General features: G+C 39.9%; 1 protein-coding gene across 2 annotated transcripts in view; it reads left to right on the plus strand.

Moving 5' to 3' along the window:
• Positions 1-14,238, plus strand: part of GRIA1 (glutamate ionotropic receptor AMPA type subunit 1) — a 351,797-nt gene that overhangs the window by 158,594 nt on the left and 178,965 nt on the right. For both annotated transcript variants that reach the window (XM_043985355.1, XM_043985354.1), the window contains exons 3-4: positions 2,224-2,463; positions 10,337-10,521. In XM_043985355.1, the coding sequence (XP_043841290.1) occupies positions 2,224-2,463; positions 10,337-10,521 (425 nt within the window). The remainder of the gene's footprint in view (positions 1-2,223; positions 2,464-10,336; positions 10,522-14,238) is intronic.

Below are 14,238 nucleotides of genomic sequence, written 5' to 3' on the forward strand. Positions count from 1 at the left end.
AGTGGATGCATTGCACACAAAAATCTCAAGTATGATAAAAACTAGACATTTACAGTGTTCTTATACTTTATATTCCCCCCCCCCTTCTATTTACTGGCTTCCTGGCATTGAACAAGACACTCTGTCTCTCAACCTCAGGCATTTTCTTTTTTTTTCTTTTTTTTTTTTTGCGGGGCAGTGGGAGTTAAGTGACTTTCCCAGGGTCACACAGCTAGTAAGTGTCAAGTGTCTGAAGCCGGATTTGAGCTCAGGTACTCCTGAATCCAGGGCCGGAGCTTTATCCACTGTGCCACCTAGCTGCCCCAACCTCAGGCATTTTCACTAGCTGTCTCTCCTGCCTACAATGCCTCCTCATCTTCACCTCGTGGGTGCCCTGTCTTCCTTCAATTCTCAATTTTACCTTCCATAAGAAGACTTTCATGATTTCCCTTCCCTTTCATGATTTGCCTTCTCTCTATTGATTATTTCTGATTTATCCTGTCCATAGCTTGTTTGTGCATAGCTGGGAGATTCAATAATTTGAGTGCTGGACTTGATGTCAGAAAGACCTGAGTTCAAATCCTACCTCAAACACTAGCTAGCTCTATGATCTTAGGCAAGTTACTTATTCTCTATCTATCTTGGTTTCCTCACATTATCCTATGGGAACAATAATAGCACCAATCTCCCAGTGTTATTATGAGGTTAGAATGAGAACATATTTCCTGTTTTTTCTTTTTTTGGATTTTTTTTTTTGGTGAGGCAATTGGGGTTAAGTGACTTGCCCAGAGTCACACAGCTAGTAATTGTTAAGTATCTGAGGCCGAATTTGAACTCAGGTCTTCCTGAATCCAGGGCTGGTGCTCTATACACTGTGCCACCTAGCAGCCCCCGAGATCATATTTCTAAAAAGCACTATATAAATGCTATTATTTTAAAAGTCTTTTTCTCCTTTTTTCTTCTCTTTCTTCTTTATCTTCTACTTATTATTATTAGTAGTAGTAGTAGTAGTAGTAGTTGTTATTTACATGTCTCTCCTATTAAAATGTGAGCTGTTTGAGAACATGGACTGTGTTTTGCCTTCCTTTGTATCTCCAATGCTTAACATAGTTCCTGGCACATAGTAGGTGCTTATTAAATATTTATAGACTCACTGGCTGATGACTTGAGCAATTGATGGAACAGTAGATAATGTAACTGGTATAACCATGAAGTATGACCTTCAAAATAAAATACTTCTTTCTTCTTCTGGTAACAACTTATAATTTGTTGAGATGTGGTCAATGACATCATGAAAATAGTTAGATTTCAATGCTCAAGGAATCAGGAGAACTTTCCCAGCTCTAATTTGCCTAATCTGTGATTTTGGATAACATCATTTTTCTGAGCGGCATTTTCTTCATCTCTTAAATTGGAATAATAACATTCATCTTCCCAGGGTTGTTTCAATGATCAGATGAGATGATAAATAGGAAAACCCTTTTAAATCATGACTGTTGTAAGTAGCATTAATGAGTTCGATACAGGGTAGACAATATTACCTCCAAGGCATCTCAACTTAAGTATTCTACATGTCTCTGACCACTTTAGAAAATAAAATATAGAATGTTAGAACTAGAAATAACCCTAGAACATAGAATGTTAGGACTGGAAAGAAAGTTAGTATTTTTAGCATGTCAGAGCTAGATGAGACCAGAAAACAGAGAATGTCACAGCTAGAAGGAACCTTTAAAAAAGAATGTTAAATCTGGAAGTAACTTAGAAGATAGAACATAAGAGCTAGAAAAGATATTAGATATAGAACAGAAAATGATTGCCTTGAGGAGGACTTTAGAACAAAGAATGTTAGAGCCAGAAGGGAACTCAGAAATCAACCTAATCAGGGGACAGCTAAGTGGCTCAGTGGATAAAGCACTGGCCCTGAATTCAGGAGGACCTGAGTTCAGGTCCAGCCTCAGACACTTGACACTAGCTGTGTGACCTTGGGCAAGTCACTTAACCCTCACTTCCCTGCAAAAAGAGAAATAAATCAACCTAATTGAGTCCCCTCATTTTAACTCCCAATGGTTTTTTATCCCCTTTCTCTTTCCATCTTTTTCCAGTTCTCTCACCATATCTATGAAGTCTTTAGGGTTTCTGAGAAAGTTTATGGGTTTTATTATTCTGTGAATACCCAAAAACTGGGTTTCAAAGATATTCTCTAGCCAGATCTTTATTAATTGCTATCTTTTTTTCCTTCTCTAGTCTGCTCCCAGTTCTCCAAGGGTGTCTACGCCATCTTTGGGTTTTACGAAAGAAAGACAGTCAACATGCTCACCTCCTTCTGTGGGGCCCTCCACGTCTGCTTCATCACGCCCAGCTTCCCTGTTGACACATCCAATCAGTTTGTTCTCCAGCTGCGCCCTGAGCTGCAGGATGCCCTCATCAGCATCATCGACCACTATGACTGGCAGAAATTTGTGTACATTTATGATGCAGATCGGGGTAAGCACAGCCAGAGGTTGAGACTTCAGGTTGAGGGTTTAGGAGAACAATCCCAATGGAATTGAGGCATTCCTTGAATTGGATTACATTTCTGTGCAGTTTGGGACCATAAGCCCTAAATGCTTTGTCTAAAATCCATCCCCCTGCTGTTAGGCTATCTCCTGGACATTGCTTTAAACTATCAACCTTATAGCAAATACTCAGGAAGTCCTTTGTCCATTTTTAATCAAATACTCACAGAAGTGAAAGAGACTTAGGAGCTACCCTCTGTCTCTAATATTCTCTGTTTTGTATTCTAAGATCATTTCTAGATCCTTTGTACATATAACTCTTCAGATCTAATATTCTGTTCATCTGGGATGAAGACCCTGCATTTTTCCAACCCTGCTTTGTTTGTAATGGCATAATGTAGAAAACACTTAATTTTATCAGAAGGCCATGTGTGAGCTGTGTGACCTTGGGCAAATCACAACACTTTTTAGAGCATCAGCCTCCTCAACTTTAAATGGGAAAAAAAGATGACTTTCATTAGCTGTCTCCCAGGGTTATGTGAGTAAAACACTTTTTAAAACAGTGAGGTACTATGTAAAAGGAAGTTGTTGCTGATAATTATAATAATGATATAAAAATTTGAGATTTAGGTTTCAAAAGAAGATACAGACTCCCATAAATTAAAGGTACATTACTATCTGGGGGGAAAATGTTAGCTTGACTTTCAAGCTATTCACATTCTGCCCCCTTCCTATTTATCACATGTTAGCATCCATTGTCCTACTCAATATAATCCAACGAAACTGGTCTTCTCACTGACCCCCACATATATTTTTCAGCCTTGCTGACTACTCACCCAGCTGTTGAATCTCTTGTTGAATTTCTACTGGGCCTATTAATGCCAACTCAAATATTACCTCCTCCAGGAAACCTCTCTGGTTCCCTTAACTGGGTATGACTCTCCCCCTTGACCCTCACATCACACTTTTCTTATACTTCTCTAATACATTTATCACCAATTATTTATATCAAACTTATCTGCATTTGTGTCTTAGATTGTAAATTTGATGAAGGCATGGATCATATATTATCTAAATTTTCTATGTCTCCTAGTGTTCAGCACAAGGCAGGCAATAAATTTTGGATTGAATTTGTAACATGGGAATAATAAGACTTAGAATACCTATCTCACAGGGTCAGACAATGAAGCATCTAAACAACCAAGGGACCCATTGTGAAATGAGTTTATTGTAGTATTTTAGCCACTGTGCTTATGTAATATCAGTGTGCATCAGACTGAAGACAGAGCTGTCCCCACTGTAACCATGGCTCTATATAGGGGCCAAGGCTGCCATGCCCCTATCCAGGTCTTCAAATTAAGGAAGTAGATGCTAGTATCAAACATATTAAGCAGCTATGATATGCAAAGCAAAGTTCTAGGTACTAGAGCTACTAGGATAAAAATGAAACTGTCTCTGCCCTTGAGGAGTTTAGATTCTGTCAGATAGGAACAATATGTGTATCCACTAGTAAATACAAATATATATGCATATATATGTATTTATGTGTCTATATATTTTATATAAAGTAATTTTGGGATGAGGCTACTAGCAACTAGAGGGATCAAAAAAGCCTCTGGTAAGAAGTGACAAGAACAAAGCTTTGAAGATAGCTAGAGATTCTAATATGTGGAGGTGAGGAGGGAATGAATTCAATATGAGGGACCTACCCAAAGGCAAGGAGATGGAATACTGTGTATGGTACATAGCAATTAGGCTAGCTTGTCTAAAATGTGATGTGTGAAAGGGAGTGATACTTAAGGATCCTATAAAGGTTGGCTGGAGCCAGATTAAAAAGAGCTTTAAATGACAAGCAAAGGAATTTATATCTGATCCTAGAGGCCTTAGGGACCCCTTGAAGCTTTTTGGACAAGGGAGTGACATGATCAGACCTGGGCTTTAAGAATATAAATGTGGCATCTGAGTGAAGGGTGAATTTTAAAAGGCAGGGATTTAAAACAGAGACCAATTAGGAGATTGTTGCAATAAGCCATCTAAAAGGTGATAAAAGCCTGAACTAGGGTGGTTCTGGTGTGAGCAGAGGGTAGAGAATAGATGTGAAAGATGTCATGGAGTGAAAATCAACAAGATTTGGCAACCGATTAAATTTGAGTGGGGAATGAGAAAGGAGAGGTAAGAATATATCCTAGATGCAAACCTACATTACTGGAAAGATTGTAGTACCCTCAGAAATCAACTGATCAGCTAGCCTTTATTAATTATATACTGTGTGCCAGAAATTTTGCCAAATGCTAAAGTTACAAATACAAAGAATTAAACTATCCCTACTCTCAAGGAACGTATATCCTGATAGGATAGAATAGAAAGAGGGAAGGTAAGAAGAGGAATGAAACTGGAAGCTAGTAATTTCTGTCTTAGACATGTTGGATTTAAATGTCTTTAGGATATCTAGCTCAAAATATCTAACCAGTAGGGGCAGCTAGATGGCACAGTGGTAAAGCACTGGCCCTGGATTCAGGAGTACCTGAGTTCAAATCCGGCCTCAGACACTTGACACTTACTAGCTGTGTAACCCTGGGCAAGTCACTTAACCCTCATTGCCCTGCAAAAAAAAAAAAAATATCTAACCAGTAATAGGTAATGTGGAATTGGAGGTCCAGAGAGAGACACTTGGACTGAGTTTGTAGAACTGGGGATTATCTACATGGAAATAATAATTCAACTCATGAAAGCTGATGAGATCCTTTAAAAAAAACTGGTATAGAGAGGAGAAGAAAGCCCAGTCCAGAGCCTTGGGAGTATATCCACAGTTAGGAAATAGGACATGGATGATGATCTAGCAAGAGACCATCAGTGTCAAATCAGCTTGTTATTGTTTAGTTGTTTTTCAGTTGTGTCCAACTCTTCATGACCCCATTTGGGCTTTTCTTGGCAGAGATCCTGGAGTGGTTTGCCATTTCCTTCTCCAGCTTATGGGACACCCAGCTAAGAGCACTGATGGGGTGCCAAGAGGCAGGGACTGGGACAGGCAGTGATTTGCTTCACAGCAGACCACCAGCTCAAATTAGCTACAAAGAGGTAAAGAAGGATGGGGACTGAGAAAAGCCCATTGATAATGGCAATTCAGAGTCTATTCTAGGGGCAGCTAAGTGGCACAGTGGATAGAGCACTGGCCCTGAAGTCAGGAAGACCTTAGTTCAGATCTGGCCTCAGACACTAGCTGTGTGACCCTGGGCAAGTCACTCAACCCCAATTGCCTCACCAAAAAAATAAAAATTATAAAAGTCTACTGTTTTGACTATTTACCAATTGCAGAACAGCTTTTTTACTTACAAATTTGAATCAGTTCCTGATGTAGCCTAGAAATAAGACAATTATCAGAGAAACTTAATGTAAAGATTTCCCCCCCATTTCCCTTCTAATTTTAAATTTTATGTAATAAAGATCATACATTTTATCTTTTGTGATCCTCTCTATCCCACTTTTGGTCATGAACTTATTTTCTATCGATAGATCAGAAAGGTATTTTCTTGTTCCTCTGATCTCTCTGTCACCCTTTTTTCCCCCTAAGTCATATATCAATTTGGAGTTCATCCTTAGCATATAGGGCAAAATTTTGTCCTATTGTTAGTTTCTGCCAGACTAATTTCCAGTTTTCCCATCAGATTTTTTTAATTATTTTTTTTGCAGGGCAGTGAGGGTTAAGTACTTGCCCAAGGTCACAAAGCTAGTAAGTGTCAGGTGTCTGAGGCCAGACCTCCTGAATCCAGGGCCATTGCTTTATCCACTGTTTCCATGAGTTTTTATTGTTTAGTGAGTCTTTACCCAGTAGTCAGGCTCTTTGAGCTTACCAAATACTATGCTTTCACATCCATTTGCTTCTGTATGTCATAAACCTGATCTGTTCCACCGATTGGCCTTTCTATTTCTTAAACAAAATTATTGTACAAATGGACAACAATTTGATGTACTTAGCTAAGTACATTTAGTATTCTATGAATCTATGACCACTTTAGAGGAGAGAATATAGAATGTTAGAACTAGAAATAACCCTATAATATAAATGTTAGGACTGGGGGAAAGTTAGTATTTTTACATAATTAATTAATAGTCAATTCTTTTTTTATGATTAAGGTTATGTCGTCTAGTCTGATATCTGTTACTAGTAGGCTTCTTTCCTTTCCACTGAAGCTCATGGAATCATCTACAGAGGCATGAAGGTGGCTGTGATTTGCACTGGTGTAGGGAGTGACCATCCCTATGCAATCATGTATCTCTTGAAGTCTTAGGCTTAAGTGATTTTTTTTAACTCACAAGGTGGCCAGCCTTTCAGTGATGAGTACTGACAGTTTAGCTAGGCATGTACTCTGGCAGCAACTAGTCTGTTCCTGATCCTGTAGTCAAAACCTTTCCTTCTTGGGTACCTACTTTAACTTTCACCTCCCTGATATATTCCTTGAGACACAGGGGTCCTGGCATCATAGATATGGAGGGTGAAGGGACCTCAGAGGTCATCTAGTCCAGCCCTTTCATTTCACATATGAAGAAAGTAAGGCACAGGGAAGTGGGGATACAAGTAGTAAATTAGAGATGGAATTTGAACTTGGGTCCCCTTATTTTAGGTCTAGTTCTCTTTCCCCACTGTACTGTTCTGCCTCCCAGCACAGGAAGATATCAACAAAGGGCTTCACTGCAGGTTACAACGCAATAGAGGTGACTGAATTGTATACAAATAACTATGATACAAGATAGAATGAGATAAATGCATTTGTTGTTGTTCAGTCATTTCAATCATGTCTGACTTTTCATGACCTCATTTGGGGTTTTCTTGGCAAAGGTACTGGAGTGGTTTGCCCTTTCTTCCTCCAGCTCATTTTACAGATGAGGAAACTGAGGCAAACATGGTGAAGTGACTTGCCCAGGGTCACACGACTCAAGTGTGAGGCAGGATTTGAATTCAGAAAGATGAATCTTCCTTACTCCAGGTCTGGCCTTCTCTCCCCTCTGCCAGCTAGCTGCCCTGAAAAGAAATGCATAAGACAGATCAAACAAAACAGTACTGAGAAATTCAAGAAAGGAAAGGATTCATTTCCAGTGTGGAATTGGGGAAAAGAGAGAAAGACCACTGAGGAAAGCTTCAAGGAAAAAGTGGTACCTGAGCAGGGCTTTAATAAAGAAAAATAATTTCAACAGACAGAGATAAGAAGAAAATCCATTCCATGGATGGGGTACAATGTGTACAAATGCATGGAATAGTGAGTCATCTGTTTCGACCACTATGTAATGTGTAAAAGACAGATATGAGATTAGTCTGAATAAGTAAGTTTGAACAGATTGTGCAGGACCTTAAATGTCAAACTAGGGAGTTTGAAGTAATAGGGAACCATTGGAGGGCTTTGACTAGGGCTTAAGAACCTTGTCATGATGCACAATCTGTGATCAGTCCTTCTTGGACAGTGTCCCAGGTTGCTTACTCAGCATTAAAGGATCTGAGCTACATAGCTTAAATATTAATTGGACAAGTAAATTCTTTCCCCTTTCTGGATCTCAGTTTCCTCAACTGCAAAATAAAGAGATTGGATGACCTCTATTTTTTTCAATCTTGTCCAATTCTTCATGAAAACCCCTTTGGGGTTTTCTTGGCAAAGGTACTGGGGTGGTTTGCCATTTCCTTCTCTAGCTCTTTCTACAGATGAGGAAACTGAGGCAAATAGAGGTTATGTGACTTTCCCAGGGTCACCCAGCTTGTAAGTGTCTGAGGTCAGCTTTGAACTCAGAAAGATGAGTCCAAGCTTGGTGCTCTATCTGCTTATCACTTACCTGCCTGATCTCTATAGGTGGTCCCTTTTGGCCATAATAATTTATATTCAATGGTCCTTTCCCATCTTTGATATTGTTTGATTCTAGGAAGATCAGGGAGCAGATAGAATCCGAACTGGACTTTGAAGGATAATTAAGATATGTATAAGTAGAAAAGATAACAAGGATTGAATGGGTGAAATGAATTGCAGAAGTAAGGCTCTAATGTTTTGGATGAACACAGTACCTCCACTGGAAAATGGAAGTTGGGCAGCAGTTGGAAATAAGGTTAGGGAGGTAGAGTTGGGTTCTATTATTCAAGTCCTAAAATAACCAGACTGATGAGTTTCTACTTTGCATGATAAACACTGGGAGCTATTGCTAGTTCTGGAGCAGTGCTATTAGATGATGAAAGGGAAATTTTGGAAGGCTGGTCTGGCAGTTTTAAAAGTAGTATAGCTTGGAGGAAAAGACAGGAGACAAGGAGACCCACTCCCCCCCACCCCCGCCCCACCATCCCGCCTCTTGTTCCTTCCTGTTACCTTCTTTCAACAGTTTCCTGGGTCTGACAACAGGAACTCTGGGTTCCAGCCAGAAACGGGCTATTTAGAGGAAGGAACTGCTTTGTGAAGTGATGAGGCTTGGGGAATGAGAAGAAAAACAAAAACATTTTCCACACAGAAGTAGCTCTGTAACCAGCCATGACCCAGGCTTCCCTGAGGGAGGCTCGGCCACACTGAATATCTGACCTAAAAGCTTTGAAAAAGAACTCCAAGAAAACATAAAAAGAGTCTCGGAAGAGACAGTAACAAAAGAAATATTTTAATCTATCAATCAACTCTTATTTATTGAGCATCTACTATGTGCCCAGGACTGGGTGTGACCCCTACGGACACTAAGAAAGTAAGATACTGACCCTTTCCTTAGAGAAGCTTAGTTTGAGAGGAAACATGTCCTTATGCCAGGAATGCAAAGACCTGTGTTTGAGTACTTGCTATAGCACTTACTGTGATGGTCTGAATACAGACCCTCCAAAATAGAGGCTACTCACCTAAAAAAAATATACTTCTACAATTTTGAAGACATCCTTGAAAAATTCAGCCTGAATCGAGACCAAGCTAGCTAGACAGAGGAGAAGCCATTTGTAGAATCATGGATTTAGAAATGAAAGAAAGCTTTAAAATCATCCAGTACAACCCTCTCATTTTACAGATAAGAGAACTGAGGCCCAGAGAGGAAAAGTGAGTTATCATAAATCATACTTGGCTCTTGGTAGAGCCAAGTATTCAAATCCAGGTCATTATATTCTATATCCAGAGTTCTTCTTACACTGTGTCACAGGGATTGAGTTTTTAACTTCTCCAAGATTTATTTCTTCATCTTTAATATAGAAATAAACTAGGGATGGGGATAGGAATAGGACTTGTAATTTCCCTGATAGAGGGAACTCCCTGGTGAAGACATCCCTTCTCCCAGTTCAAGTCAGTACTTTCTCAGCAGTTTATAGTCTTTGAGAGCTGCCTAGGGTATGTAGAAGTTAATTTACTTGCCCAGGGTCCCATAGCCAGTATGTGTCAGAGGCACATCCAGAGGCTTCCAAGTCCAGCTCTCTATCAACTATACCATGCTGGTTGTTGTACCTAATTCACAGGGAAGCTTTCTGTAAATTATAAAGTACTATGGAAATGTGAGGTAGAATGAGGTGGAGAGGTGGACACATGAAGGCTTTAGATAGTCAGTGTCCCAGGAGTTCAGAAAGGAATGAGGTTAGTGGGGTACTGGGGTAAAAGTGCAGTGCTTTCAGAAAGATGTGCAACTTGAGCAAGGCTTTAAAGGATAAGTAGGACTGGAATGAGTGTGGGAAGCCAAATGAGGGTTGGGGTAGGAGTGGAAGTGAAAAGTTTCCTAATGGATCTTCAAGTTTCCTTAGACTCTCTTCTCTCCTCTTCCTCTCTCTCTCTCTCTCTCTCTCTCTCTCTCTCTCTCTCTCTCTCTCTCTCTCTCTCTCTCTCTCTCTCTCTCTCGATTTCTCTCTCGATTTCTCCTCAATCTCTCCACCCCAGGATTGTCAGTCCTACAGAAAGTCCTAGACACTGCTGCTGAGAAGAACTGGCAAGTGACAGCTGTCAACATCTTAACAACAACAGAGGAGGGCTATCGGATGCTCTTTCAGGACCTGGGGAAGAAGAAGGACCGCCTGGTGGTAGTGGACTGTGAATCAGAGCGCCTGAATGCCATCCTGGGCCAGGTAACCTTCGGGCAGCAACATTCTGGCATGAAATCTCTGGTTGAAAGAGCCTAGTCTAATGGAGGATAAGGCAGGGTAGGGAGGGGGAGGGGAGAAAGGGGAACAAATGAGAGAGGAAGTAGGAAGATCAAATTGTCTGTCCTTGGTATTCACTAGTAGGAAAACACATGGAATATTCCTATTGCTATATAGTGACAGCCAAAGAAGGCAGTATAATATGTACTGGAAAAGGAATTGAATTAAACGTCAGAAGAGACATCGGTTTCCCTCCAGTCCCTGAAACTCACTAGCTGTATGACTGTAAGCAAATCTTTTCACCTCTCTGAGCCTTAGTTTCTTTAGTCATAAAATGAGGATAATAATATTTCACCATGTAATAATATCTTCATAGGGTTTTGATGAGGAAAGATCTTTGTAAAAAAAACCTTAAAGCCCTATAGGGAAAAAATTTTTAAAGAAAAAAATTTAAAAATTAAAAAAAATTGTTAAGCCCTATAGAAATGGAATTTAGGGAGCAGCTAGGTGGTACAGTGAATAAAGCACCAACCCTGGATTCAGGAGCACCTGAATTCAAATCTGGCCTCAGACACTTGACATTTACTAGCTGTGTGACCCTGGGCAAGTCACTTAACTTTCATTGCCCTGCAAAAAAAAATTGAATTTAGTATCATCATCATCACCACCACCACATCTGCCAGGGAGTGATTCTGCATATAACATATGGGTGGTTATAAGTCTGGTAGCCACAGGTCTCTGCCAGAGCTGTAGAATCCTCCAAAAGCTGTAAAGACTCCAAGTTTCTGACATCATCTTTCCAGAAGGGTCAAGAGAATATGACAAACTGATATGATTAATATCTAGGGATATGTGCCTGTGGTGCAGTACCATATTGTTCCAACTATTGGCTGTCCTTGTATATAGACCTCATCCCTAAAATTAGAACTCTTGGGAAAGAAAAAGATAAAATTATACACAGAAAAAGAACACAGAAACTTTATTTCCTTGCTGGTTTCCTTCATGTGAGAACTTCAGAGGTTTCAATATAAATCAACAAATATTTATCAAGTCTCTAATGTGTTCAGAACTCTGGCTATGTACTGGGCGAGATAGAAAATGTAGATAAGGCACCAACCTTAACCTCATGAAGTCTGCAGACTAGTAGGGAAATAGATATACACATAAGTTCAGTCCAGAATAAATCACGAGTACATGAGAAATGCAAACCTAATGTTTCATGAGGTCCAACAGGGTGGATGGAAGTCTCGCCCACTGGGAATAGTAAGGCTTCCTGGAGAAAATGATGTGTAATCTGAACTTTAAAAGCCTAGGTAGGGGGGCAGCTAGGTGGTGCAGTAGATAGAGCACCGGCCCTGGAGTCAGGAGTACCTGAGTTCAAATCCGGCCTCAGACACTTAACACTTACTAGCTGTGTGACCCTGGGCAAGTCACAACCCCAATTGCCTCACTAAAATCAAACCAAAAAAAATGCCTCAAAATAAATTCTGGGGGGCAGTTAGGTGGCGCAGTGGCCCTGGATTCAGGAGGACCTGAGTTCAAATCTGGCCTGAGACACTTAACGCTTACTAGCTGTGTGACCCTGGGCAAGTCACTTAACCCCAATTGCCTCACCAAAAAAAAGCCTACGTAGGGAATCAACAAGGGGAGAAGGAGGAAAAAGGGCACCCTAGGCATGAACAAGAATAAGGGAAGAAAGGCAAGAAAGCTCCGAATGCATGCAGAGGAAAGCATATGGTCAGCATGGCTAAAATGGGTCGAGTCCAAGGAGGACAGCAGAATGAGATAAGTTAGGGAAGGGGCACGTTTGAGAGAACTTTGAATGACAGGCTAAGGCTTCTAACCCTGAGAAGCCATTCAAGAGGAGTGGTATAACAACATCTACACGATTGGGAAGATGACTGACCATGTATGAAGGATGAATTAAAGGACAAAATAGTTTGGAGGTGGAAAGGCCTGTTAGGATCCTATTTTAGTTAGACTAGTAAGAATATTAAGTTCTACATTTTTAGGGATCAGTCAAAGGATAGGGATAGGAAGGAAAGTTAGTTGTCCCAGTGAGCATTCAGACAATTACTGACTTGTCATGGGATGTGACTCATAGATGTTTTAAGCTCTAACTCCCAGCATAGAGGACTGAGTTCCAACTATGGAGCAACTTTGTTGCCATGACGATGTCTGAAACCTTAAGGACAGGAAGCATACAGGTACTTCACAGTTTAGCTAAGAGGTAGCCAGATCTGAGAGTTTCAGGGCCCTGGTTGTTGGAGTAGAGAGCAAGTTGTTTAATCCATGAACTAGACTGAAGACCTCCATAACAAAAACAAACAACAACATCCCCCCCAAACACACAGATGCACACACAAGTTAATAGGGGGAAAAGGCATCATAAAAATTATTCATTCTTGCCAGAAATTAACCCATATATCTGGTCATATTATAAATAATAGAAACTCATGTGTCAGGACACAAGTTATACACCTAGTATACAAAGCTTTGGAGCTAGAAGAGATCATAGAACAAAAGAGTCTAAGGACATAAAGTACATTGTTGTAACATAGGACATAGAATGTTAGAAATGGAAAGTAGCTTAGAACAATTGAAAACCATATATTAACATCATCTGTGTTCTATTGTATTTCTATTTTGTTAAATCTGTCCCAATTACATTTTAATGAGGTTAAGTAGCACTTGGGAATGTTGCCTAAGGATATTTGATAGCTCCGGTTTAGAACATAGAATGTTAGAAAACAGAACATAGAATGTTGGAATTAAGGGACCCCAGAATATAGAATGTCAGGGTTAGAAGTGACCTTAGATGATAGAATATTAAACCTAGAAGGCAGACATTGAATATAGAATGTGACAGCTCAAAGGGACTTCAGGTCCAGAGTACTGTCCCTTTCCCAAAATGACACCATGAGTCTGAAAATCTGCAAGATATCTTTCCTTTCTCCCAGTTCATAGAATATGTTTCTAAGGAAAGCCTAGATTTCATCTCCAAGTTCACAGAATATGTTTCCAAGGAAAGACTAGATTTCATGGCCCACTGTAAGCAAATTGTGCCTTGTGCTTAGGGTTATAATGACCTCAACTCACTTGCTCATTAGCCAAAATACCATGACACTGTGTTCTTCAGACTCCCAAGGGACCACAAAGCAGGACTATTGCTAGGAGAAATAAATGTTTGGTGGAGCTTATTTAAGTTGATAAATAATGCATGTTTATAAAAATCAATTAGCAAAAACTATATTTTACAGAAATTTCTAAGCAATGATATGTAACCAATTGGGACCATTTTAGGAGAGACATGGAAGGAATAGTGGGCCAGGAGTCAGAAGATTGAGATCTGACACAGATTAGTTGTGTGTGGCCTCATATAAGTCACATCCCCTCTCAGAGATGCAATTTTCTCATCTGTTAAATGGTGATAACAATATTTGAACCATTTTCCTACCTCATAAAATAGGTGCTTTTTCAAATGAAATTTTCTTTTTCCAATTAATAAGCATGTTTTTTTTTTCCTTCCCCTCCACCTCCCCCCACACACTAGGGGGAAAAGAAAAAAATCTTTCTAATGAATATTCATAATCAAGCAAAACAAATCCTCACAATGGTCATGTCCAAAAATGGGTCTCTGTGAATAAGAAAATGCTTTGTAAATTGTAAATATCAAGCGTATTGTTTTTGTCCTCGCTCAGA

The sequence above is a fragment of the Dromiciops gliroides genome, chromosome 2, assembly GCF_019393635.1.
Source record: "Dromiciops gliroides isolate mDroGli1 chromosome 2, mDroGli1.pri, whole genome shotgun sequence".
Classification (NCBI taxonomy): domain Eukaryota; kingdom Metazoa; phylum Chordata; class Mammalia; order Microbiotheria; family Microbiotheriidae; genus Dromiciops; species Dromiciops gliroides.